Source organism: Syngnathoides biaculeatus, chromosome 5, assembly GCF_019802595.1.
Source record: "Syngnathoides biaculeatus isolate LvHL_M chromosome 5, ASM1980259v1, whole genome shotgun sequence".
Taxonomy (NCBI): Eukaryota; Metazoa; Chordata; class Actinopteri; order Syngnathiformes; family Syngnathidae; genus Syngnathoides; species Syngnathoides biaculeatus.
In genome coordinates, this window is record NC_084644.1 from 13536283 (window position 1) to 13562343 (window position 26061).

The following is a 26061-nucleotide window of genomic DNA, read 5'->3' on the forward strand; positions in this document are numbered from 1 at the left end:
ACAGGTTACATACGTCACAGAAATGGTTGAAAAACTTTTAAAACTTATTTATCTTAGTCTTCCTTTTTTGAATTCGTTTTTGTTTTGTTTTATCCACAACACCTAAAAATATTAGAATGGAATAGCATTGTGTGGCTCGTAGTCCAAAGTGTAATTATTCCACTTTACCATAAAGAAGTTTTTTTTTGTTTTCTTTTACTGGAGTGGTTAAATGATTTATGAACAAATGAGGGCTTATTGAAAAGTGCAAAAAGTGCTTAGTGGTTCGCTTCGGTGGGGAAGAGCCCGCCGACTCGTATCGCTGCAGCTACCCGGAAACATTAGGATGGCCGGAAAGGACCGATGTTTGGGGAGCACACGTCACTCACTTTTTTTTTCCCCACTTTACCCCAAAATAATTGGCGCCCACCACCATTCTAACATTTTTCCACCGGCTCATAGTGCCACTATCGCTTCTTTGCTCGACGAGTGATATGCGGAAGGACGACGGCGTTCTTCGTCGCTTATTGTTTCCAGTGCGGAGGGAGACAGACAGACGGGCGGCCGGCCGGACTCGCTTTAGCCCTTTGGTTCAGCGGCGATGGGGAAAATGGCCCCGGCTAACAACTGGGAAACAGCACGCAGCAATGGAAGCGATCGCTAGCGGCTAGCTCGAAGCTAATAGCTAGCTCTATTCGAAGAAGAAGAAGAAGGCGTGACAGGCCGTATCAGTCTTCTCCTCTCTAAAGGCGCAGGTAAACATATTTTATGTTCAAATTATATATTCCGGGTGGACGAAAGATACCGTTCGCACCCCAAAATTAAGCCCACTAGTGCTTTATATGATGGTTTGGGCGATGGCTAACGTTAGCGTGGTGCAGTCCCATTCCCTCCCAGACGGAGATGGAGCAGCTGCACTGCTTGGGCCAGTTGAAACGATCTTGCCTGAGTGAATTATGGGTCTGGAAGTGATAATTCAAATGAGATGCTTTCCTGAAAGAACACGTTGTTGTTTGTTTGTTTGTTTTTTTTTCTTTCCCCTCAACCCGCTTCCAATGTTTACAGTATGCAGCGAGAGCGATGCTAATGTGTGCGCTACTTTTTTCGTTGTTTTATTTCTTTGCAGGATTGATACTTTTCACGAAAATGAGAATCGGCCCTAAGTGCGATATTCTAGTAACGCCCTTGTTCATCAGTCGGGGGATCGTGTTCTGCAAAAAGACCTTGGGATCGATTGGCGGAAACGGTAAGAACTGAAGAGGTGAGCATAAAAACACGACGCATAAAGTGAGCGATTGGACGGAAGCCAGATTGCTTTTTTTCACGTGTTTACAAATGCAATACACAGAAAGGAACACACTGGAACAACTTTGCATTGATTTGATTTTGACATGAATTCCCTTTTTTTTTAAAAAAAAAATTCCCAATTTCAAGAAAACAGGTGCAGTGATCTACTTACATTTGTCTTAACATATAAGTATGCTTTATTTATTCACGAGGGAAATTGTCACAACAGTACTATTCATACATACGTTACTATTATTAGTATAGAAACAACCAAGGTTAACGTAATGCAAAGAACAGCACTCCAGACTGTAAAAGAAATGTAAACCTAATCTACATAAACAAGAAAAACGATTAAGATGTTGCACATTCATTGGTGTGTAGTAGTGTAATTTTGATACATTAATATTTCTCCAAATCATGCAAAGTGGGATGAACACTGTCATTGACTATCAAAAATAATGACTCATAATACAAATTGCACATTGAAACTCGATGACGTAATGTGCGAATAAAGTTGCATTTTACATTCTTAATACACAAAATATGGATTGTATTTGTAGCTGGCAATGGGTGGAAAATTGTTGCATCTTCAAAACCCAATTCAGATTAAAAAAATGTTGAACCATTAACACTGCATTGTTAAAATGTGTAAGTCATCTTCTAACCTTGAGCTTGGTTAATAATTTGTAGAAGTAACAGATGCACTAATAGTATTTGTGGAAAAAATATGAAGTCAACCCAATTTGGCCGTCGGAGCTTTCTGTTTGACAGTGACGCTAATTCATATGTTTTAACTGTATGCCAGTGTTGCACAACGTCTGTATTTTATTACAGAACTCAATGAAGGTTGACTCATTACAGCCGTAACACTGATTGTTCCGGATATTTGGGGGGGGGGGGGGTAAATCCAGTGTCTGACATTACCGGCGCGTCCGCATGGAACAGCTGCTTCGTGCATGCTATTTTAGTACGCCCTGCGGCTGCCGGGCTGCGGAGGCGAAGGTTCTCTTTGCATCCAGGGTCAACGCATTGTAAGTCACTGATCATCGCCTCCGTGATAGCGAATAAGGCTACACTTCTTACAATGCTTCCTACAAGTGTCAGGAAGAGAGGAAAAGGAGCGAAGATGGTGTCAGAGCTGTGCTATTTACTAAGCTATGGTGTCATTAATTCACAAAACATTGAAATAGGTTATTTGGTGCTACGGTACATTTGTGACATACTGTAGGACTGGAATCCCATTTTCCCAGAGAGTAACCAACTTTCAACAACAAAATAACAGGCCAATTAATACATGTTGAGTGATATAAAATAATGCATGTCCGCACAGGGTGCAGCGTTTGAAGTGGTAATTAGTTAGTACGTCACTTGAGAAAGTGGGCAGGGTAAAATCATTTTATTAATATTAATAAATATTTGTAATGTAAGGTACCGTATTTTCCACACTATAAGGGGCACCTAAAAGCCTTTAATTTTCTTTAAAGCCGACGGTGCGCCTTTATAATCCGGTTCGCCTTATATATGGATCAATATTGAGCCTCCACTCCCTGAGAAGGGTTGCGTCAGGAAGGGCATCCGGCGTAAAAATTGTGCCAAACATATATACATATATGTGCGTTCATCTGAGATGACACCCTGTGGCGACCCCGAAAAGGGACAAGCCGAAAGAAAGATTGAGCCTTTCGTGCAGTTCCATCTAATGGATGCGTAATGTAACCCTAGCCTCTACTGTAGCGTCTATTCTATGCGCCTTATAATGTGGTGCGCCTTAAATATGAAAAAAAGTTTTAAAATATGCCATTCATTGAGGGTGCGCCTTATAGTGCGGAATATCTGGTAAGCTTTATTAGTCCCACAATGGGGAAATTTACATAGTTTCAACAGTTTATGAGGGTATGGAAAATATAAATGTGATATAAATCTGCTATTTTGGACTTTTTTCCCCCTTTTTTTTTTTTTTTTTTTACAGAGTTTGAAAACAGAATTAGTTTTTTGAGGACTTCAAACTCTGATATACTTTTACTTTGATTCAGAGCTGCAACTGTCTGCCGTGAAAAGGTTGATATAATAAAAACATTAAAATGACAAACATCCATCCATCTCCCACTTTTTCGGATCAGTTTCGCGCAGGCAGGAGTTTTAGCAGGGATGCCCAGACTTCTCTTTCCCCAGCCACGTTATCCAGCTCTTCCGGGGAGATCCCGAGGCGGAGTCTCTCCAGCGTGTCCTGGGTCATCCCCTTGGTCTCTATCCGATGGGACGTGTTCAGAACACCTCACCAGGCAGGTGTCCGGGAAGCATCCAAATCGGATGCCCCAGTCACCTCATCTGACTCCTCACAATGCGGAGGAGCAGCAGCTCGACACTGAGCCCCTCCCGGATGACCGAGCTTCTCACCCTATCTCTAAGGGAGAGGCCGGACATCCTGCGGAGGAAACTCATATCAACCGCTTGTATCCAGGATCTCGTTGTTTCGGTACGACCCACATCTCGTGGCCGTAGGTGAGGGTAGGAACGTAGATCGACTGGTAAATTGAGAGCTTGCCCTTCGACTTAGCTCCCTCTTTACCTGTGTATGACAAATATTGGAGCCGTAATTCAACAACAACAATAATAATTGTGACTATCGCATGTTCTTGACAAAGTTTTGAAAAATTATGGAAGCGACTTTTTATAGAATGGCATTTCTATCCCACACACAGTGAAGAGTTGTTGCATAAGTCAGTTGTGTACACTATAAAAGATGATTTCTGCTTTAGATTGTGAATTTCAATATGTAAAAGGATGCTACCATCCACAGCGACTTGTTGCTACCAACTTTGAGAAATATGGAGCAACCCTAGCACTAAATTTTCCATTATGCAAATGTGATTTAGTCATAGTACTTGTCACCGACATCAAGGAAGTCTGTTAATATTTGGGCCCCACATAAAAATAAGCGCAAGCAACCAGGACTGGATGAAAATGATTTACTACTGTTTACAGGGCATTTTGACCTACATTTGTTTACTACTGAGCAATGCATCACTAAAGAAGTGTCATCATAAAAGGTAAATCTGGGTGGAGTAATGATACTGTCATCAAAATTTCATAATGACATAAGTCATCATTGCCATTTCTGCACTCAATAATTGTACAGTAATGACACTATAAAAGCGACGAAAGGTTGGTATGAAGGTATTCGTAACTACTTTGGTGTTCCCACAGTAGTAAATCGATGTCTACTACTGTAGTCAGCTCCATTATGATTGAGAAAAGTAACTGGCGCGCTGAGGGCGACTGTTCTTAGAAAAGATTTTATGTTTAGATTAATACACAATGGATATAAAGTCAACATACCGCTGGTCAAGTGTCAGGTTTTTGTGGTATAAAAAGATAAATGAAAAAAAAATACCCCATAATTTGACCTACAGCCTGCACAACTCAATTGAACGGGGTTAAATGAAAATATAAGCATAACTAATAATATAGTTGCACAAGTGTGTGGATCTTCTAACTGGGAGGTGGGTGCGGTTTTCATTTTTATGATGATCAAAAAAGGGTTACTTTTCAATGAACCCAATATCTTATCATATCGATATTGAAATAGCTAATATAAATATCAAGATGGGACTCCCCCAATATCATCAAGGCTTAAAACCAAGGTTTTCAAGGCACCCTGATTGATAATCACTGTCTAAACAGATCCACTACAACGGGTGTAAAACTAATTTTTGTAGCGGGGCACATTGTAGTTACAAGTTCCCTCAGAGGGCTATTATTGTGAAACCATAGAAATTCTGAATCGCCTCATCATATTTACACACAAAATTTATGAACTATTTTTGGAATCAGAAATCAAGTGTAATGGGTTTTTCAACCATTGTTCATGTTTAGTACCAAAAATATCTGAACATTATCATTTATGATCTATGATCATTTGAAATGTTGGGAATCACAGATTTTGACACTGAGGATTTGCCTTCGCGGCCCAGATAAAATTATGTGGTGGGCTGGATTTGGCCCCCGGGGCCTTGGGTTTGACACCTGTGCACTACAAGATCTGTAACATCAGTTATTAGTTACAGAAATGGTTAAGATCAATTTTGAATGACACAATCAGGGAGGAATTTAAGAAGACTAAAGGTTAACTAAATATACTTTGAATAATTTTTGTGTCAATTAAAATTGAGCTTTATCATCTTGAAATAGCGCTTGTATATGATCTCATTATACAATGTACAATTTTTCAATATGACAATTTTTTCATGTATGTACCTGGTGCTTGCCATAATCTTTCAGTAATGAATGTGACACTTTTTATTTATCATAAGTGTGCCTAAATCCACATTATGGTAAATTACAGCGTTTAATGTGATTACGAATTTGATGAATTGGATAAAGAAGTTAAAAAAAAAAATTATGCCCCACATGATGTAGTAAACCTTACTTAGTGCTGGTATAAATTGGCAATGTTGATACTGAGTCAACACAAATCTACTGTGCTTCCTCAAATACAGTAGTGGCATCCAGTCTAGTAAATACCAGGCCCCCAAAGATTACCAGGTGGTTTAACTACAGCAGTAAATTCACATCGTGCTAGAAGTAGTTTGCTCGTTAACTTCTCAACATTGAGCCGCTTAAAATTTTGGATTCGAAAAACACTATTTTTTAAAAATAATTGCTTTAGAATAAACAAACACCCCTTGATATGATTTAAGCACAGAAACGTGACAATCCTTCAGTTCCAAGCTACAGCATATGAGCCCTAAGAGCATGAACCGCTTTCTGAAATGTTATTAAAATGTCGGTCAGTGGTGGAAGATATGACTTCCTTCTATGACATGTATTTTTCTTTAACTTTGTGTTTTTTTCAGCATCAGGGTCTTCTTGGCTGAACACAGATGAGGAATCTCACTTAGCTCGAGGAAAATGTCAATGCACTTACTCGCAAAGGAAACAAGAGGAAGTCTAATGAACTGCTTGGCTATAAGTTATTGTTAGCAATTTTGAAGTTAGATGCAACAACTTTTTTGTTTTTTAAGCTTTTGAGCTTCCCAGCTACCCCACTGCTTTTGGAAGTAAATTGTGAGCAGTGTATGATCGAGAGTACCAACAGTCCAGATAGGGAACTTTTAACTGACATTCAAGTGGTTCTGGACAAAACATTGTCACAAAAGTGTCTTTAGGTTTTTTTTTTTTTTTTTTGTATTTCACCATTCTGTCTTGGGACTCTTGTTGCTGCTCCTAGCACTGGAGGTTTGGCCTTGCACCCCCCCATGTGCATGTGAGTGGGAAATGTTCCAATTTGGAAAATACAATTTGGACATTATAGAAATGTTAAGTGGGCACCAGGCCCACCAGTTCAAAGGCCTTGGTCTAGACCGACAACTGCAGCATCAGCAGCAAGTGCAACTCCACCAGCATCAACTACAGCAGCAGCAGCAGCAGCAAGCTGAGTCGTCTGGAGCTCTTCTGTCTGGACTTGGCTTGGGCCCCCTGCAGGGGTCAAGAGGTAACGCCTTTTCTGATTCTGCGTCAATTTTTGCCAAGATGAGTGCCCCTCCTCCCCCACCTTTACAACAGCAGCCTTCCTCATCTCAGAGCTCTCGTTCAAAGTCAAGCAAGATGAGCAGCAGCAGCTCAAGCCATTCTTCAGGCTATCCACAGTTCCTGCGCTCTTTCCACCCGTCTGAGGCAGCACTAGCGCAGGAGCAGATACACACAGGTGTAGGTCGCTTTGAGCACTTTGCCGGAGGAAGTAGCAGTAGTGCGAGTGCTGGGGGATTAGGAGGATTAGTAACATCCGCACCTCCACCCCCACCTCCTCTGCATCCCGGCCTGTCTGTTCCCCAAGCATCATCTGGGCCCTCCTCGTCCTCCCCTTCCCCTTCAACCTCTGTGGCCACCTCTAACAACCCTTCTAGCAGCAGTGCAGTCAGCTCATTGGGACACCAGTTGGTTGGGGCCCAGTCTGATGCACGGAGCCTTCACCAACAGTTTAGTTGCATGCTAGCTGCTAATCAGTATTTCCTTTCTGGGGTGCCTGCTAATGCTAGTTTAGAGCAGTTTCTAGTTCAACAGGGTAGCCATAACCACTTAGGGATTGGTTTAAGTCAGACCAGCGGGGAGCCTAGTACTGGCCTCGCTCCACCCCCTGCGTTGCATTCCTCTCACTCGCATAGCCACACCGCTTCTCAGTCACAGCAGGCTCCGCAGCAACCCCCCCAGCAGCAACAGCTTCCGCCTCACACCCTATCTCATCCTCACTCTCATTCTCATCCTCACCACCCTCTCCACCCTGGGTCGCAGCCCTCGTCCCTGGGCAGCTTTGACTTTCAAGGCATCCCTGTCCTCTCATCAAATCAAATAGCTTCGCTGATGCAACAGGAAGCAGGTTTGCCACTTCCCTTGCCACTGCACTTGTCCTTGTCTAAGGATGACGGTAAAGCGGAAAGCACAGGTGGTGGAACCGGTGGTGGTAGTAGCAGTAGCAGCGGCGGTAGTAGCAGTAGGAGGAAGAAAGCGATGGCTGGCTATTTGCCGCAGAGAAAATCCGAAAGCACTAATAATGGCCACAGCAGCCAAAGTAATCCGAGCGCTGGTAGTAACAACGGAGCACTTAGTCATAGTCAGCCTCCGGCTTTAATTGGAAGTGGGGTTGGTTTATCAAATATGGGGGGAGACCCATCATCCCTGCTTGCCTCTTCTTCATCTTCATCCTCATCAGTAGTCTCTTCTTCCTCCTCCTCTGCTCCCTCTTCCTCTGCTCCCTCAGTACTGGTTACTAACGAGTCTCACCTTACTAAATCTGATAACCTAAGCTCAGTTCAAGCTAACACCACAGACTCTGATATAGAGTCGATCTATAGCTGTGGAGAGTGTGGCAAAAGCTTCCCTCACCTTTCGAGCCTTCGCAGGCATATGCGTATGCATGAGCCAACTGCAGCGGGCACTAGCAAATCTACCACTACTGGCCCAAATCCTGTGCACATTAAAAGTCAGTCAGACCCGACCCTCCCCCATTCGACCCAAGAAACACCCCAGCCATTGTCCAATTGTTGCCCTAGCCCAGACAAAATATTTCATTGCCCAGATTGTGGTAAAGGCTTTAAGAAAAAAGGACACCTCCTTCAACATGGTGTCCTGCACTCTTCAGCCCGCCCATATGGCTGCTCCACCTGCTCTCGGGCTTTTAATCGTAGAGAGTCACTGACACGGCATGAGAAGATACATGAGGAAAAGCCTTTCCGATGTCCTGCCTGTGGTCGTGCCTTCCGTGAGAGCACCTCTCTACTCAACCATGCTGCCTCAGGCACCTGCGGCAAGCCAGGTAGGGGACCCAAACAACGAGGCAGCAAGACAGAAAGTGATGGTGAGGACAGAATAGGGGGAGGGAGTGGAGGAGGAGGGGGAACTTATCCTAGCAATAGGGGGGTAATTTATGGGAAAACTGAGGAAAAGGATGGTGTAATTGTTGGGGAAGGCGAACAAAAATCAGGTTTAGGATGTGATCTGTTTCAGTCTGCAAGGGGAGGGAATTCAAATGACAGGGACAGAGCAGATGGTAAATACCCCACTGACTACTCTCGGAATCGTTACACAGGCTACCATGAAGACCACCGTTCTCAAGGTAATCCATCTCCATGCTACTCTGGCGCTTCCCCCTGTGGAAGCGGGATGGCCGGCCCAGCTCTGAGAAAGGCGCCCCTGGCCCCAACACTGCATCCGCACTCTCAGAGCCACAACCAGCACCATCATCCGCAGCAACAGCCCCACCTGCCCCTCTCTTCGCTACTTGATGACTCAGAGGATGATGTCACTAGCTCCGTCAATAATGCGATCTCTGCTATCACTGCAGCAACTGGAAATAGAGATGACAGGGGAGACATCATAGGAGGTCTACTCGGTGGTCTTGGTCTTGGCCCTCTGGGTTCACCGTCAACATCTGGAATGGATAAGAATTTCCGAGGTGGCGGAAACCAGGACGCCTTGAGCAACAATCCACAGAATACCGCTGCTAAGCCCAAGCGTCCCCGCAAACCAAGAGCAAAGAAAGATCCGGCAGTTGATGGGCAGCCCCCTAAGCGTAGGCAGTATACTCCGAGAATGGGAACCAGTGGGCTCCCACGCACTCACCTCTGCAGTGTCTGCGGTAAGGGTTTTGCACGTCGCGAGACTCTACGCCGCCATGACCGCATACATACCGGAGAAAAGCCTCATCACTGCACTGTCTGTGGAAAATATTTTAGAGAGGCTTTCCACCTTAGCAAGCATCAAACGGTTCACTCTGGGGCAAAGAATTACAAATGCAGCATCTGTGGGAAGGAGTTTGGTTACTCCCAGAGTCTGAGGAGGCACAGCAAACTCCACCAGAAAGGGGAGATTGAAGAAGTCCCCACAACACCTGCTGCCGAGAATATAAACAGCTTTAATCCGAACCCTCAATGCAGTGTGACCCAAGACGGGAGCCAGAACCAAGTACCAAGCACCTCCTCCTATTACTCTTATCCTCAAGATGTCAAGCCTCAAGATACCCAGCCGCATTCACAGCCTCCCCCGCGTCTTTACACCTGCGCTATATGCTGGAAGTCGTTCCGCCACCACTTCCATCTGACTGCTCATCACCAGACGGTTCATGAAGGTGGGGGTGAAAAGCATTTCTGCTGCGAGGTGTGCGGGAAAGCATTTGCTTACTCAAATAGCCTTACTCGACACAGGCAGTCCCAGCACGGAATCACCCGAGGAGAAACATCGAACCCTCAAGAAGGCAGCAGCGGGTCTGGAGACAACCGGGGAGGGCCTGATGTGAACCAGTCGACTTCAGAGAGTGAAGCTGCCACCAATGCTCTGCTGCAAATGGCCCCAACTACCGACAGCCATGGGGCCCCAAGTCTTAATGTTGTTACTCATGGCCACCAACAGGCGCCGCCGCCGCAACCACCAGCTGGCTACTCTCCCCTCTTTTATGATGCTCCAGCAGCCCAGTCTTCAGCCTCCAGTGCCCCATCTTACTCACAGCCTCTCCCCCCCAATTCTACAATCATGCCCCCTCACCACCCGCACTCCCCCGCCGGGGTAAAAGGAGAGCACATATATCCGGCCGGATCCCGCAGCCGTACTCTACACACCACAGCCCCGTTCCAGCCCCTTACGGAACTGCCCTCCACTGAACATCACCATCTACATCATCATCACCATCACCCCCACCATCATCCTCATCATCAGTCAGGTGCCCAGCTCCAACAACACCTCGACTGCAGCAACCAGTTGCCGCATGATGAAATCAGACGACACAAGAAGAAAAAAAAAAAGTCCGATAGGAGAGAGTGGCGGGAAAATAAGTACGAATCCCAAGACTTAGTCAGATTCGATGGGAGCCAAAAGAAGAGAAAGATAAGTTGTACTGTAAGAGGGCAGTTGAACAAAAAACATGGCTCTCTTCGCTTGACCATTAGGCGGGGAGAAGGATCTGGTGGCGGTGGGTATAAACTCGTCAACACTGGGGGAGTGAAGGTTCAGATCCTGTCTTCCTTAAAAGTTCCTGTGAAGCGTTTTGGCTGTCCGGTATGCCCCAATTCAGTGTTCTCCCGCAAAGCGGGCCTCCTAGTCCACATGGCAGTTAGACACCCACGAAAAGCAAGAACCACTCGAGAGCGACTTCAGTGCAGTGTATGTGGGAAGCAATCTCACAGGGCTATGGCAGCTTTTGTCCATCGGGCTTCTCACCGCGCCAGAGGGACCTTCTCCTGCCAGTGCTGCTCGGCTCGCTTCTGGAATGGCGCACTTCTCCAAAGACACAAGGGTTCCTGCCGCCGCATCGCTAAGGGGGCGCAGGAGGGCGACGCCAAAAAGCCGATGCTATTAAAGAGACCGGGCGAAAGACAGACCCGAGACGGTCAGGGCGACACGCCGTACCATCCTCTGGGATCATATAGATACTGAGCATCCCGGTACCTCGTGTGACAACATGGTGACAACAAAGGGACTTGAAAACGGAAGTCGTTCTTTAGACTGATGACTTTTAGGACTGAAGTGTGGTAATAACTACTGTAAAGCATCCCATTAAATCACCTGAAATGCTTCCAGATTCTTTTGGAATGTCTTTCAAAAAAAAAAAAAAAGTGTGACTGTTTCCTAGGATCACTAACCCCTTAAGTGCATTGACACTATGCTTGGCAGACACTGTGCAGTCACTAAGCAAGTATAGATAACGTTACCTGCACATGTATCTCCCTGTGCCCATATTCTAACTAGCATCCCTGCTACACACCCTTTTGCTGTATGATAAACTGTGTCTCTGCTGTGTACTTCTGTCTGGTTTATGTAGCAACTCCGAGGAGTTTTTTTTTTAAATATGTAAAGTGCTTTTATTAGGAGTAGGGACTTTGGGATTAAGATATTTGTTAATTTGTCGGTGCATGTTTGTTCTCAAGTTTGTTTTTGTTTTTTTGCGCTGAGGTGGTATGTGATGGCTTATTCAGGTGTACCCCTGAAGTTTGTAGCGTGAGCTTGATTTAAGGGTTCCTCCTATATGCCCTAGTGATTATAATTACGTATAGGTAAAAATGTCGATGGTAATTAGTACAAAGGGTCTCCTGCCAAGATGAAGAAACTGACAAAAAGACTTGCTTTTTGTTGACTTCATTGATTTCAAAATTTTTCTTAGCTTTTATACCGAGGGATAGAACAGAAGTATAACACGTTTGTCTCATGTTATTTGTATGCTCTTTTTAGCAGTGATTATTTCTACAGTGCTTCACATTGTGCTAAAGACAAGGACCTATTCTCCAAGCAAATGTACAATTCCATGTATTTATGTATGTAACTGTCGTCATACCAATCTTAGACTGAACCTCAACCATTTAGCGTGTTGAGTTGCAATCTTAATCTTGTCACGTTTTTTTTTTTTTTTTTTTTTTTTTTTTCTTTCTGAAGAAATCCTTTCCCCTCACATATGGAATGTCCATGCCTGTTTTACACTTTTTTTTTCTTTTAAAGAAAAAAAAAAATACTATAGTTTTAGTAGATTTCTATCACTTTATTTACTGAAAAGCCAGTAGTTGATTATATTTGAAATGAATAAACCTTGAGTGTAATAATCGCTTTTCCGTTCTTGTTCAAAGCAATGCAGAAAACGGTACGATTACAGTCACGAGTAATGTGATTCCTGGTTTAGTAAACGTGATGTTTTTAATGTTCTTGGTAATCAACTTTATCGCAGGATACATTTTTTTTTTGTAGTCTTACTCTACATTTTCTTAACTGGGCGGCACGGTGGAGCAGCTGGAAAGCGTTGGCCTCACAGTTCTGAGGTACCGGGTTCAATCCCAGACCTTCCTGTGTGGAGCTTTCATGTTCTTCCCGTGCCTGCGTTGGTTTTCTATGAGCACTCCGGTTTCCTCCCACATCCCAAAAACATGCAACATTAATTGGACAGTAAATTACCCCGTCGGTGTGATTGTGAGTGTGGCTGTTTGTCTCCATGTGCTCTGCGATTGGCTGGCAACCAGTTCAGGGTGTCCCCCGCCTCCTGCCCGTCGACAGCTGGGATAGGCTCCAGCACTCCCCGCGAGCCTGGTGAGGATAGGCGGCTAAGAAAACGGATGGTTGTATGGATTTTCTTAACTGCAGTTGATGCAAAATAATGACTACTGTACATGAGAAATAAAATTGGCCTAACTCCACTCAGTGTCATTGTAACGCCACTGGGTGTCAGTAAACCACACACCAGGACTACCATTCCCATGCTCCAGTGTGGCTTTGCCATCCAAGTCACATGGACTTGCACTGTGATGAGGGATAAAGCTGTACGGCTGTGAGTTCTGCCTGCTTTATTCTTGTTTTTTTTTTTTAAAAAAAACCTCTTAAAATTAACCAGAGGAAAAATGTGAAGATCCTTTACCATTTCTCAGTTGATGCACGTCTAAAGCGCAACTAGGATGATAGTCGCGTGGATTCCTGCAATTTGTGGAGGGTTTAAAAAATAGAAAAGTACATTCTGCTGTAATGATATGAAGTTTTAATCAGTGAGTCACAACCACTGTGCTGTGGTAGATTAGTGTACTGTGTGAGATCAGCAGGTGATCTACAGGAAATGATCTGATTTCTACTCATTGGACAGAAGATGATTTAAACTTGGCAATCATTACATAACCTCTATATCAACATTTTCATTTTATTTTTGTTCGGTGGTGTGACATTTGTGGAAGATATGGGGCTTTGCTCCATGAAGGTTAGGAAAACATTGATTTTCACCATTACACTTAAGGTCATGTTGACAAAGGTTGCAGATTTCTTTTGGAAATTTTGAATGCTGAATGACCTTTAAATCAAGCCTGTTGAGTCAAACTTAAAACAATTGAGTAATAAGTCAATAAGAAGTCATAGCTCTGATAATAGAAGAAAAAAAATGAATGCTGTGACAAGCCTCAAACTTGATTGTACAAGTGTGACAATTAGTTCAAGCAGAGCAAATGCTTTATGCCCCCCCCCCCCAAAAAGCCTTTGACACTGGTCCAAATGATACAAATAGTTTTGTTTTTTTTCCTCCAGGGCAGATTCAGATTCGATTATGAGTCGAGGGGCTTCATAACTGATATTTGGAGCTGATACTCATTTGCAGTAAAAGCAAAAATGTTAATCTTTTTGAACATTTTTGCATGTTAGGTTTTTTAATATTAGTTTTCAGAATTGGCAGCTTTAAAATCCTAAAAAGGCAGGAAGTTAGCTTCCCGGTTCAGTAGCCTACCTTGCAAAGTTAGATAACACAAAAAATATAGCTAACTAAAGTTTATCGCCGTTACCAACAGTTCAATAAAAATGAAACCTTAATCTTTGACATTTCAGCTCAAACATAAAATGCGGGGGTTTCCTAGTGTTAGCATCTCATAAACCGAGATGGAAATTTAAATGAATGTCCCCATGGAGTTTAAAAGTTTTAAAATGGATTTCTTACAGTTAGTTCGATTTAAAAAAAAAAATAGCTAATGCATCAAAACGCAATTTTTCGGTGCCAACTATCGCCCTATTCCTCGCCCCAAATGGAATTCTTCATGGGTTCATAAAGTTTTGGGTCAATTGATAAAAGTGTAGACATCTGGATGTCAAGGCTGTGTTAATAATCTTTCAAATTGATATAAAAATCTGGAAATAGCAGGGATGACAAATGAATCAGGCCCGAGCGTCGCTTTCAATCGACCCCCGTTGGTCTCATCACTGTCAATTTATAGAAGTGAACAGTCACGTGCGTGCTCACGCTTGCAAAGGATTCCACCCGCCGACGGTGTCACAGAACCCTGTCAAATGTTTACTTGTCAACTCGAGCACATCCGTCTGTGGGCAGTGCACACTTGGATTCCTGTGGCGCGCTGTTTTGCATGTGCTCGGGTACAGTGGAGCGAGCTGGGCCGGGCCGCCCTCGTGCCTTTTTTTTTTTTTTTTTGTTTTTTTTTTACATCTCATCCTTCCAGCTCGCCCTCACGCGGCACTCGCATGCACGCAGGGGATCCGAGTGGGCGGGAGCAGCCGACCTACTTGTGGCCAATGGGCGCGCTCGCAGACGAGCTCCCAGCCAATCGGAGCGGGAGCCGCCAGCGGACAGGCTGGGCTCCGCGTGGCCGCTCCACGTGAGCCGTGGTGGAGCTTTTGTACAATACACCGGGAGGGAGGAAACTTGCTGTGGGGGGGGGAGACACACGCACGCTCACGTTTTCTCGGCCTTGCTATTAAGGAGGGATATTGAAATGAAAACATTATTATTTGACCGGCAAGATTAAAATATGTGTGCGTTTTACAACTAGTCGTACGTTAAACTTCCCCTTCCGCTCGTTCAAACTGCTAACATTTAGCTAACGTTAGCGCCAAGGTTAATTCCCCATTCGTGTTGTTGACGCCGCGGAGTAAACAAGAACAAGTGACAGCAGACGTCTCTCCTCGAGGTGTGGCACGAGAGTGGGCGTAGCTCATAAATAATGGCACAAGCTCCGGTGGGGGGTGAGCGAAGAGTTCTGGCCAACCCTCTCCGGGCTTATTCGGCGGCGTTTGACGTCACGTGAGCCGCCCGTGTCCGTTCCATCTGAGCTCGACGACGGCTTCACACACTACACACCACACACAGCCGTGCCCGTGACTTGGAGCCGCCGGATGCAAATGAGAAAGTACAGACAGAAGGAGGAAACGACCCCCCCGCCGCCCTCCCACCGCCGCTCGGGTACCTCCTCCCACTTCCACGCGACGGACAAGTGAGCGCGAGCCCACAGAAGACAAACATCAAGTTGTCATTTCAACGACAACATCGACACTCTGGCGTCGATTTCGCTCTTTTTTTTTGTTTGTTTCCAAAATCGGTCCGTACTTTCTTTTTGAGGACTTTTCACCAGATCCGTTGCTCCATTTTTGAAACGACTGGATATAATTTTCCATTATTTTTTAGGGGTTGCAATTTCTCGCATTGCACTGTTCTGACCCCCCCCCACCCCCCTACACTAGTACATTTTGGTGAGCTTTTCCACTCAGCTGATCCTCCCACACTGCACTGAGAATAACGATTTGGATCCCCCCCACCCCACCGGAGGAGTGAAATGGAATACTTCGAGGCAAACAGCCGTGCAAGGAAATAAAGGGAGCCTTCTGGTCCTCTCATCAGGTGATTAAAGGTAATTACACGTGGATGTGTTGTTTATACTGCACTTGTTATTATAATTCTGTACAGCGGCAGCACCATAAACACCCCCCTTTTTTCTCCACCTCCCCTCTTTTTCTTTCCACCCCCGCTGCATGCACAGTCATCCAAACTCGTTTTTGTAGATCCTGTGGTCACCTCTTCTCGCCCCTCCCAAGTACATCCCCCTTCCCACCTCCCACCTTCACCTCACAGGTGTCTCTCCGTGCCTCCCCCCTCCCCACCCCCCACCCTCCTGCCGTCTGGCCCAGGATGTCCAGGCAGCTCACCCAGCTCCCGACACCGGAATTGCCCGCGGGCGCCAGCCCACAGTTCGGGACTTGCACACAGCCCGGGGGCTCCCTCACCGCGGGGCACCTCAACTCCATGGTGGGACTCAAATCCCTGCTGCAGCACCCCATGAAGGGGGACCAGCGCCTGAGAAGCCCCTGTGATCTCAAAGGTGGGGTCTTGTTTATGTTGTGCACCATGTGACATGGCCTCCCACGAATACGTCACAGTTTCACCTGCTGTTGCCCTCTCAGTACAAATATGCAACATTAATGCATTGTAATTCATGCTAGAGTGTCGCCGCATATTATAATCCCCGCTCCCTTTGATTATAATCACTTGATGATTAGTGTCCAGTTTACAATGTTTGCTTAATGTCAAGGCTCCTCTCATGAATTCTGATATTCCATCATAGTGAGATTACCTCGGGATTTTACAGTCTACATGATAACAGACTGGCTCCGGCTCTTGTTTTAATACTGCAATTCTGTTGCCATCTGCTCTATCTGTGAGTTGTTTGCTTGTGTGAGGTGGGTGGCGGGGGGGTAGAGGGAGTTTTAAAGTAAAACCCTTAGAATTCGGGGAACAGTCGAATCTACGTTTTCACCGAGGTGTGCAGATGACTTTGGTCATGGTACAATCCAGAAACCTCGATCTGTCAATGGCCAATCTCACGCTACATTCTGTAAGTGACTTTGGCACATTAAAACAATAAAACCTACGATATTGAACTATCACGAACCATTGCCGCTTGGTAAAATGTGACTTTAACGCTAATTTTTTTATCCCCCAAAATATAATCAAGTAGACCTAAGTAGGACTAATTGTTTGGTCCAATGAGAGGGTTTGCTTTACAACTTGTCCAAAGGAAACCAAAAAAATAACAACACAATCGTACTGCTCGGTGGAAAGGACCTTAAAGCTCCATTTTTGTTCCTTGAGGGATAATTTAATGAACCCCACAGCAATTGGGATTAACATTAGAGCTTTGACACTGGGAGCCATAAAAGGGTACCGTACCAAACCAGACCTTACTGCTTGGTGGAAACCAGCCTTAAGGCTCAATTTCTATCCCACAAGATGGAACTTAACAGACCCGAAAGGGCAAAATGTTGGGCTCCAAGGTACCTGTTAGAGTTACAACTTTGAGAACAGCAACTAAAAAAAAAAAAAAAAAAAAAAAACATACCAAACGAAACCAAACTAAACCGTAATGCTCAGTTGAAACTCGCCTTAGCTGAACAAAATCATACTACTTGGTGCAAATAGGGGTTAAGGCTCCTTTTCTGTCCCTCAAGATACAATCCAATAAATCCCACAGGGTGAATTGTTGGACTCCAAGGTGAAGCTTAGCTTTGCAACTTTGACAATTGGGCCCAAAAAATAGCATACCGTGCAGAACTGAACAGAAGCGTACTGTTTGGTGGAATAAAGGATTTAGACTTTATTTCCTCTCTCCCGGACTCCTGTACTTCATAACAAAGTTCAAAGGTGTTCCCAAGATCTAAAAGTCAATGGTATATAAGGGCAGCGCTTTTCAAGATGGCAACATACTAATCCCCCACCCAATAGTTGGAGTACGTTTGAAAGGCTCAATCCTAAAATGTTTCTTGCTGTTACCTAAACACTTGGTCATCAAAATAATGATATGTTCTCTGTTTAATTGCAGACAAAGAGCGATCTATGGACCTCGATGAAGACTCTATGGGCGTGTGCTCCATGAGGAACACGTCTGGAATAGGCAGCGGCAGTGCCGGCAACGGCTGCAATGGCACAAGTACCGGTGGCAACGGAGGCGGCAATTTCAACCAGTTCTTGGGCCCCCTCTTATGGGATCGCACCCTGCCGGCGGACGGGGGCCTGTTCCAGCTGCAGTACATGGACTTGGAGGAGTTTCTGACTGAAAACGGAATGGGCAGCATGCACAGCAACAACAGCTCCAGTTCGGCCCAGATCCCCTCGCAGAGCTCCCAGTCCGCAGTGCCCAACCAGAGCTCCCAGTGCCTACCGCCCCCATCCCCGGCTGGCTCCTCGTCGTCGTCGCCCTCATCTTCGTCCTCCCCGTCCCTGCTCGGTTTGGAGGTGGCGCAGCCTCAAAGCCTCACCGGAGGAAACGACTGTCTGCACGGTGAGTTTTACTGATACGACCGGAAAAGGCTCAAGAAGTCGGGGGGCCCTCGTTACTGACAAATTGTCTCCTGAAATTGAGGCTCCTGCAGTTCACTTGCAAATGCAGCAGAGGCGATGTCATGCGTGTAATTTTCCCACAGGCTAGTGAAGGAGTTACAAAAGGAGATACCATGGTGACAAAGCACTTCTCTGCCCAGTAGAATCACAGAGAAGGCCCGAGATTCTGTCACGGGGCTTCACGAGAGCATAGAAATAGACTTGAGGATTCAAACAATGCCCAAAATACACCCCCAGAGTTCAAATGTGGTCCCCTTAGCTCAGCGGACTCAGGATCTGTGGCATTAGAGCGAGGAAAACACACCACGAGAATATTATGAGTCAGCGTCAGCATTTTGCATGTGATCAATGTTCCTCGGTTTAACGACGTGATCAGCATTTAACCCTGGCCAATTATTAATATTCACCAGCGTGGGAGGGGTGGAGGTCCAAACAGTTTTTGGAAACGGAAAGGGAACGAGAGCAGAGCGTGGAGTATTTATGATTGCGTGTCTTTAAATCTTCCCTCGCTTCACACGCCACAGCCATGTGCACGAGTCGCTACACGTGCCGAGGCTGCCTGAGTCCGCTGGAGTGAGAGAACTAGAGGCGGGTCGGTACACATGGGGGAGGAGCCTAAGGGAGGGGGAGGGCCAAGGGTACAGGAAGACGGCGGCGGCGGCTGCTGCTCCTGCTGCTGGAAACACTGGACATCTGATCGCCAATGTATAATACCAGCACATATCTATTATCTTTGAAGCTTTTATATCTCACTCGTAGACCACTATTGTGCTTTAAAGTCATCTTCATTTTTTTGCCAATTTCTAAAATCCATATAATTTAATCTGCTTTCATTAGGAACATTCACTTTTTCTATGTGATTGGCTGGGAGAAATCACAGGCCTGGGGACTGACTTCCCTATTCAAGGCACGCTGTGTCATTTTGAACACGTTACCAAATATGGTTCCTCGCTCCGCCACGTGAGAGGGACAACCGTACTAACGTCTCACAGAATGAGGGAGAACTCACGGGAGAGCGCTTAAGGCTAACCCCATTACATTTAAGGGCAAATTGGCTTATTCAAGCACAAAAAATGATCTGTAGCTCCAGCTGTGAAAGATGTTCCAGTTTGGCTCGAGCCAGCACATTCCAGCAGAACCCCTCCAGCAGCAGGTGGCTGCACTCACTGCTCCCTGCCAGCAAGTGCAAGCCGGGAAGAGGGGGGCCTGGGCCTGGGGGGTGGGGATCAAAACAATTAAGAAGTGATGGATAATAAGGTTCTCGTGAGCGGTTGATTGCGGGAATGTGTGACTTCCGACTTAGATGTAGATCCGCGGTGCGGAATGTGGTTCTGGGTGCACCTGGTGCGATGACGGGTCATGATAGGATAGCCCAGTAGTACACTAACTTATGAGTTTAATACACAAACGTGAATTTATGGATGCACTGCAAAATGCAGAGCCTTGTTTTATAAATTCAAAGCAGATGTTTGGCAAATTTCTCATTTAGATTAAACACAAACATAATCAGTCATCTTTCATTAAGGACAGAAATCTGACAAGGTTTTCTGTTTAGAAATTGAAAATCTCTGGATTTGGACAATTTGGAGTTAATGTCTCAAATAGTGATTCATCGATTTACGAAATAGTTGCCTCTTAATTTGATAATCAATTAATTGTTAATTAACTAATTCTTCCACCTCCAGATATCACCTTTATGTTTTTAGGCCCCTGCTTGTCTTATTGGCCATTCTGCAGTCACTGTTGTGTGGCTTTGAAAAAAAATCAACATTTTTTTTCTTCAAGTGCTCTGTGGGCCGTACTAAACATGAAATGTATTTTCATTATTCAGTGAACCCCCACATACTCATAGTTTGGCTTTCACAAATTTGCATACGTTTATCTGAAGATTTCTTTTGAGGGAACCTATCGTTTTTTTTGTACTGAAGCCACAGCCATGTCTAATGTAAATATATTGCTCTGGCGCCATCTTTTGGCAAGTGCTAACCTTTTTTTATGCGGGTGAAGTTTTCTTCACTATTCAGAGCAGGGCTGGCTATTTGCTATTTTTTACAAATAGCTCAATTTTTATTTTCAAAAATGTGTAGTCCGCCAGATGAAATGCACTAGCACTCTTCATTTGGTCACCAAGCTGTAGATTCTTCACCCTCCGCTTCTAAAAACGCTCCACAGACTTGACTTTAATTGTCTTTCACACAGTTCTGAAATTCCAAAGCAATTGGCTGCTAGCGCACGGGCACATAGCGACAGCATCTCTCCTGTACATCCCTTAGCTTTGCACCATCAATATCACAGCAATAGCATAGCAAGCCCCCCCGACCCCGGCTCCCGCCCGCCTAGCAAATATCGATTCCCAGCTCTATTTTCGTCCCACATCCATAGCCAATGCCCTTCATGTGTGTGTGCATATGGGAGTTTGTGTCAGCATCACACCTATGATGGAAAACCTTTCTGTGACCCCACTCCGAGTTAACTTCTTTCAAAGGGAGGGGTAGAACGTTACATAACATTTCCCACGTTTGGATCTCTCCGCTAGGTCCCGGTCCAGCACTGCACGGTTTTGATTGAAAAAAAAAAAGTACTCGTAGAATTCCTGGGTAATAGATTATTTATGTTGTAGGTTGGGTTCTTTATTGATGGCAACCAGTTAAGACAGCCGGAATGACATTCGTGATTGATGGAAGGTGGCTCTTTATTTCCCCCTGGTGGCCTTTTGTTTTATGCAACCCTGCATGTGTCTCACAACCTTCATTTACGCGAGGCAAATATTATATATTAAAAAATATCACAAGAGATCTTCAAGCAAAAATGTTAAAATAAAGTGTATATAACTGTAACTGTAATAGGCTAGAGCTAGTGTATCCATATGTATTTCTTCGGGCTGTCGCTTTACGTCACTGGCATATATAATGGCAGTAAATAAATAACTTTTAGACCAATCAGGTGCAATTTGATAATCATAATGTCTTCATTTGTGAATGTAAACAGAACTGACGTCTCCTCTTTGAAAAATTGCAGGGAGCCAGACGAGTATGAACGATTCCTGCGAGTCGCCATCCTCCTCCTCTTCCTCGCCGTCGTCCTCCTCGTGCCCGCCCTTGCTGACGCCGACGGGCAGCGGGCCGGACGTGGTGGGAATTTTCGACATGGACCCGTCGGACATCGTTTTGTCCAACGGGCCCGGGCAGCAGAACTTTGACCCCAGGCAGACCTTCAGCGAAGAGGAGCTCAAGCCGCAGCCCATGGTGAAGAAGGCACGCAAGATCCTGGTGCCCGATAATATGAAGGTAAATCATTTTCTTTGGTTCATTTGATTCAAAATGTAACTTAATGAGTTTTTTTTTATTTCTTTTTTTTAAATTTGATATGATGTATTTTATCTGTGATTTAATGGCATTGTTTGATTTTTAATTCTTGCTTCCATTCATTAATTGAAGCTGTTTTTTAATTTGTTGTTGATTTTATTTATTTTTTTTTTCAAAAGTAATCATTTTAAGGAATTATTTTATTACTAATATATATTTTTTTGCATAATGTACTAATGGCGGCACGGTAATCGGATACTCTAAATTGCCCTTAGGTGTGATTGTGAGTGCAATTGTTGTTTTTCTCGATATGCCCGTTGACAGCTGGGATAGGCTCCAGCCCTCCCTGCGACCCTTGTGAGGATAAGCGGCAAAGAAAATGGACGGATGGATGTACTAATATCGATCTATTGACCTGTTTGTCCATGTCTATCTAGATATCCGTATCTGTCCATCTATCAATCAATCAATCAATCAATGTGTTGTGTTCTTCTCAGGACGAGAAGTATTGGAGCAGAAGATACAAGAACAACGAGGCGGCAAAGCGCTCTCGAGACGCGCGGCGCCTCAAGGAGAACCAGATATCGGTGCGGGCCGCCTACCTGGAGCGAGAGAATGCCGCCCTGCGACAGGAAGTGGCAGAGATGCGTAAGGAACTGGGTCGGTGCCGCAACATCCTGAGCAAATACGAGAACCGTCTGGCTGACCAGTGATCGAGGAGGACGAGGAAGAGGAGTGAAATAAGCTGGATTCCTTTTTAAGACTTTGGATTTTTAGGTTGACAGGTTGGAAAAGTCTGGAATCATGATGATGATGATGATGATGATGATGATAATGATGATGATGATGAATGTATCAGGAGGAGGAAGGAGTGCGTACCTACCGCAGCTCAGGTGTTTTTGTCGAGCTCTTTAAAAACGACGGACGGAGAGAATAATTTAACAGATGTGACTTTTAAGGGTTTTGCTATTGGAGAATTGTATATTTTTATAATACTTCAGAAAACATTTAGAAGGAGAGTAGAAATTTGGAGAATAATTTTGTACATTTTCTACGTGACTAGAGATTGGGGGAACACTATCTTTTTATCGCAGACGAGTCCGGCGCAACGTGGGGGAGGGGCTCAGCCGTCGAAGGGTATTTTCAGTTTTGCGACTCCTTTGTAAATGTCGGGATGCTGCGGCGAGGGCGAGGAACGTGTGTAACAATTGTAATATAGAGAGCAAAAATGATCTTCACGTCGTATAGTTCAACATTTTTTTGTGGATTTTACTTATGCATTGAAGCAACGCAAGCACTTATGTTTTCTTTCGTTTACCCCTCCCGCCCCATCCTCCCTATTTGTGGGAGAGAGCAGCTGAGACGTTTTGTGCATTTTTTTTTTTTTTTTTTTTTTCCAATAGACAATCCTCTGTAATTATTAGCTCATTTATTAACCCGTTTACCACTTGGGCTAATCGTATCAGACTGGTACTTTACTGAATGGACATTAGTGGTGAAAGTCTTTGTGATGCTGCTTCTACTTTTAATTCTTTTATTCACATTTCCAACCTTAGTATTGTAACATTTCCCGTAACATTTTTTTTTTTAAACCTCGATGGTACTGGACTTAAACACTAAAACAGATACTGTATTACATATAATGATCGTTATCATTATTCTTTTATAGGACAAGTCGAAATGAGCATGGGGTTTTAACCCAGCCAATCAGAAAACAAAGGCAATTTGAGAGAAAAACACGATTTTTGTTATTCTAACTATTTTTACAATTCAAAAAAATATTTTTAAAAAGTAGTTTGTAAGGGTGAAACATTTATGCAACATGCTCCAATCATTTTCAAGTTATCTTTCAATACCTGCTTTCTAATGGGTTATTGAGAAGACACGTGCTATTTTTTTGCATATTGAAAGAGATATTTCTCAGAATTAAAGCCAAAATCGCTTTTATCGAGCAACGGAGTTTCTTTTTTTTTTTTTTTTTAACCCCCCCTCAACAATTCCCCTCGACTTGATAATGCACATATTAAACTCTGTACCAATGACGTGTTGAGTGGGATGGCGCAACAACTCGAGAGTGTGATCGCCATTACTGCTATTATTCCTGTTGATAATTATGAGGACTCTCCCTGTTATCGTTGTTGTTATATATTAACGACTGTTTTTCTTCCTTTGGATGAACATGATGCACCTTGATACAATGCCCCCCCCCTTCCCCCCAAAACAAAACAAGACTCTGACCTTCTCATTCTGGTATTCCTCAACATCGCCCACAGACAGTACTGCTACACTTCTGCTTTAATGGAGTTTCCCATTGTTCCCCCCCCCCAAAAAAAAAAAAAAAAAAGTAAAGGGACGAGCTCCTTCCAAACCCGGTGGACTATGCATGTCGTCATCCTTTCGTTGGTTTTCTTTCAGCCTTCGTCACCTCCGTGAAGTGATAGTTTGCTTTCTCCCCAACAGGACTGGTTCTTCAAATCCTCACAGATGTGCGCGCTAAATCTTTCGAGTGACTCTAATTGAACTACATCTGCGGGCTCCTCGGTGTCCAACCCACTATGTGCCGGTTTTATGGATGTAGTTGAGATTTCCCCCAGAATTACACCAATAAAAGATTATTCTCATTCACAACCTCTCTGGTTTGTCTGTTTGTATGGTATGGCACAGTTAGGGTCCTGAAATGCAGTATTCCACTGGCGTATGAAGGCAAAACATCCCTCCAAATAACCCGACCCCAACTACCACGCAGTGGAATGACTCAAACTGTTTTATGTCACCTCCTGTCCCGATGACTCAACTGTCCAAATATGTTCTCTTTTCCCACTCGTTAGTTGAGCAGTCGAGGTTTTAATTTATGTTGATGTCCGCCACATGCTCGCGTGGGATTTCGCAGAGTCCTCCGACTTCCTCTCAAATTATAAAAACGTACATGTTGGCTTCATGGAAGACTCTAAAATCACCAATCATCTGCTCATCGTTGGACTTTTTTTTACTTCTTGGGTAATGATTAGTAGGCTACAATTGGCCAACACTCGTGTGGATGGGGAGGCTCAGGACGTTGTGAGTCAGTGGGTAGAATACTTTGAAGACCTCAATTCCACCGGCATGCCTTCCAATGAAGTAGAGTCCGGGTCTCTGAGGCGGCTCTCCAATCTCTGGGTTTGAGGTCACCGAGGTGGTTAAAAGCTCCTTTGTGGCAAGCCCCCCATGGGTGGATGAGATTCAGCCCTTGTCACCGATTCTCTTCCTTACTTTGATGGACAGAATTTCTAGGCGCCGCAGAAGCGTAGAGAGAGTCTGGCTTGGTGGCCCAAGCATTGCATCTCTGCTTTTTGCAGATGATGTGGTTCAGTCGGCTTCATCAAGATGTAATCTTTATCTCTCACTGGAGCAGTTCGCAGCTGAGTGTAAAGCGGCTGGTATGAGAATCAGCACCTCTAAATCTGAGACCGTGGTCCACAGTCAGAAAAGGGTGGAGAGGCCTCTCTGGGTTGGGTATGAGATCTGTCTCAAGTGGAGGAGGTCCAGTATCTTGGGTTCTTGCTCATAACTGATCAAGTGAACTCTGCCTTTCGCCTCAAGTTATCTCGGATGGGCTCCAACATAACCCTTGTGAGGATAAGTGGCTTGGAAAAGGGATGGCTGGATCTTGTTCTGACTCTCACCTAATGTCACCAGCTGTGGGTCGTGACGGAAAGAACAGGATCAAGCAACCAAAACGAGTTTCCTCTGCAGGGTATAGATAGCGTGAGAAGCTCGGTCATCCGGGAGAAGAGAAGAGCCGCTGCTCCTCCGCATCGAGAGGACCCAGATGAGATGGCTCGGGCATCTGGTACGGTTGCCTACTGGATGCCTCCCTCTTGAGGTCTTCCGTGTACTGTGCACATTTAGCTCACATGATGCTGCAGTGCCTCACGTTTCTTAAATGCAACCAAGCTCTTTTTTAAATCTTCATTTTTAAATAGATAAAAGGATTGATTATTTGCAAGAACAAATGTAAACTGAGTTTTTGTGGGGCTGTCGAGCAAGTCTTGGTTTAGGATAGTGTGGTCTTGAGTATTTGTGTACTCTGAGCCTTCAAAGCCTTCTTTGCTGTCCTGAACACACAATGATTTACTTTTACTACTTACATTAAAGTGTATTACCATAATTTCCGGCCTACAGAGCGCACCGGATTATAAAACTCCCCCAGTACATTTCTAAAGGAAATACCATTTGGTACATACAAAAGCCGCACTGAAAAAGCTGCCCAGATTGAAACCCACATTGAAACACGAAATATTTACAAAGAAAGACAATACACAGAAAGAGTTTTCAAAGTTTTAATACCTTAACTTAGCTTAACATAGCAACAACACAGTAGCATGAACGGGG

At 44.5% G+C, this 26061-nt stretch overlaps 2 protein-coding genes across 4 annotated transcripts; both read left to right on the forward strand.

Moving 5' to 3' along the window:
* Positions 1 to 283: 283 nt before the first annotated feature.
* Positions 284 to 12334, forward strand: si:dkeyp-69b9.6 (zinc finger protein 316). Of its 3 annotated transcripts, none has more exons than XM_061820168.1 (4): positions 284 to 734; positions 1106 to 1240; positions 6123 to 6760; positions 8852 to 12334. In XM_061820168.1, the coding sequence occupies exons 3-4, from the start codon at positions 6544 to 6546 to the stop codon at positions 11188 to 11190; spliced, it is 2556 nt and encodes an 851-aa protein (XP_061676152.1). In that variant the 5' UTR covers positions 284 to 734; positions 1106 to 1240; positions 6123 to 6543; the 3' UTR covers positions 11191 to 12334. The 3 variants fall into 3 exon arrangements, with proteins under 3 accessions (XP_061676152.1, XP_061676151.1, XP_061676150.1); XM_061820167.1 differs by having other exon boundaries at positions 1106 to 1225; XM_061820166.1 differs by lacking the exons at positions 284 to 734; positions 1106 to 1240; positions 6123 to 6760 and having other exon boundaries at positions 6770 to 9889; positions 9966 to 10099.
* Positions 12335 to 14842: 2508 nt separating this feature from the next.
* On the forward strand, positions 14843 to 23083 carry dbpb (D site albumin promoter binding protein b). The gene is made up of 5 exons (XM_061821004.1): positions 14843 to 15902; positions 16032 to 16370; positions 17868 to 18326; positions 21404 to 21672; positions 22188 to 23083. The coding sequence occupies exons 2-5, from the start codon at positions 16181 to 16183 to the stop codon at positions 22401 to 22403; spliced, it is 1134 nt and encodes a 377-aa protein (XP_061676988.1). The 5' UTR covers positions 14843 to 15902; positions 16032 to 16180; the 3' UTR covers positions 22404 to 23083.
* Positions 23084 to 26061: the final 2978 nt, after the last annotated feature.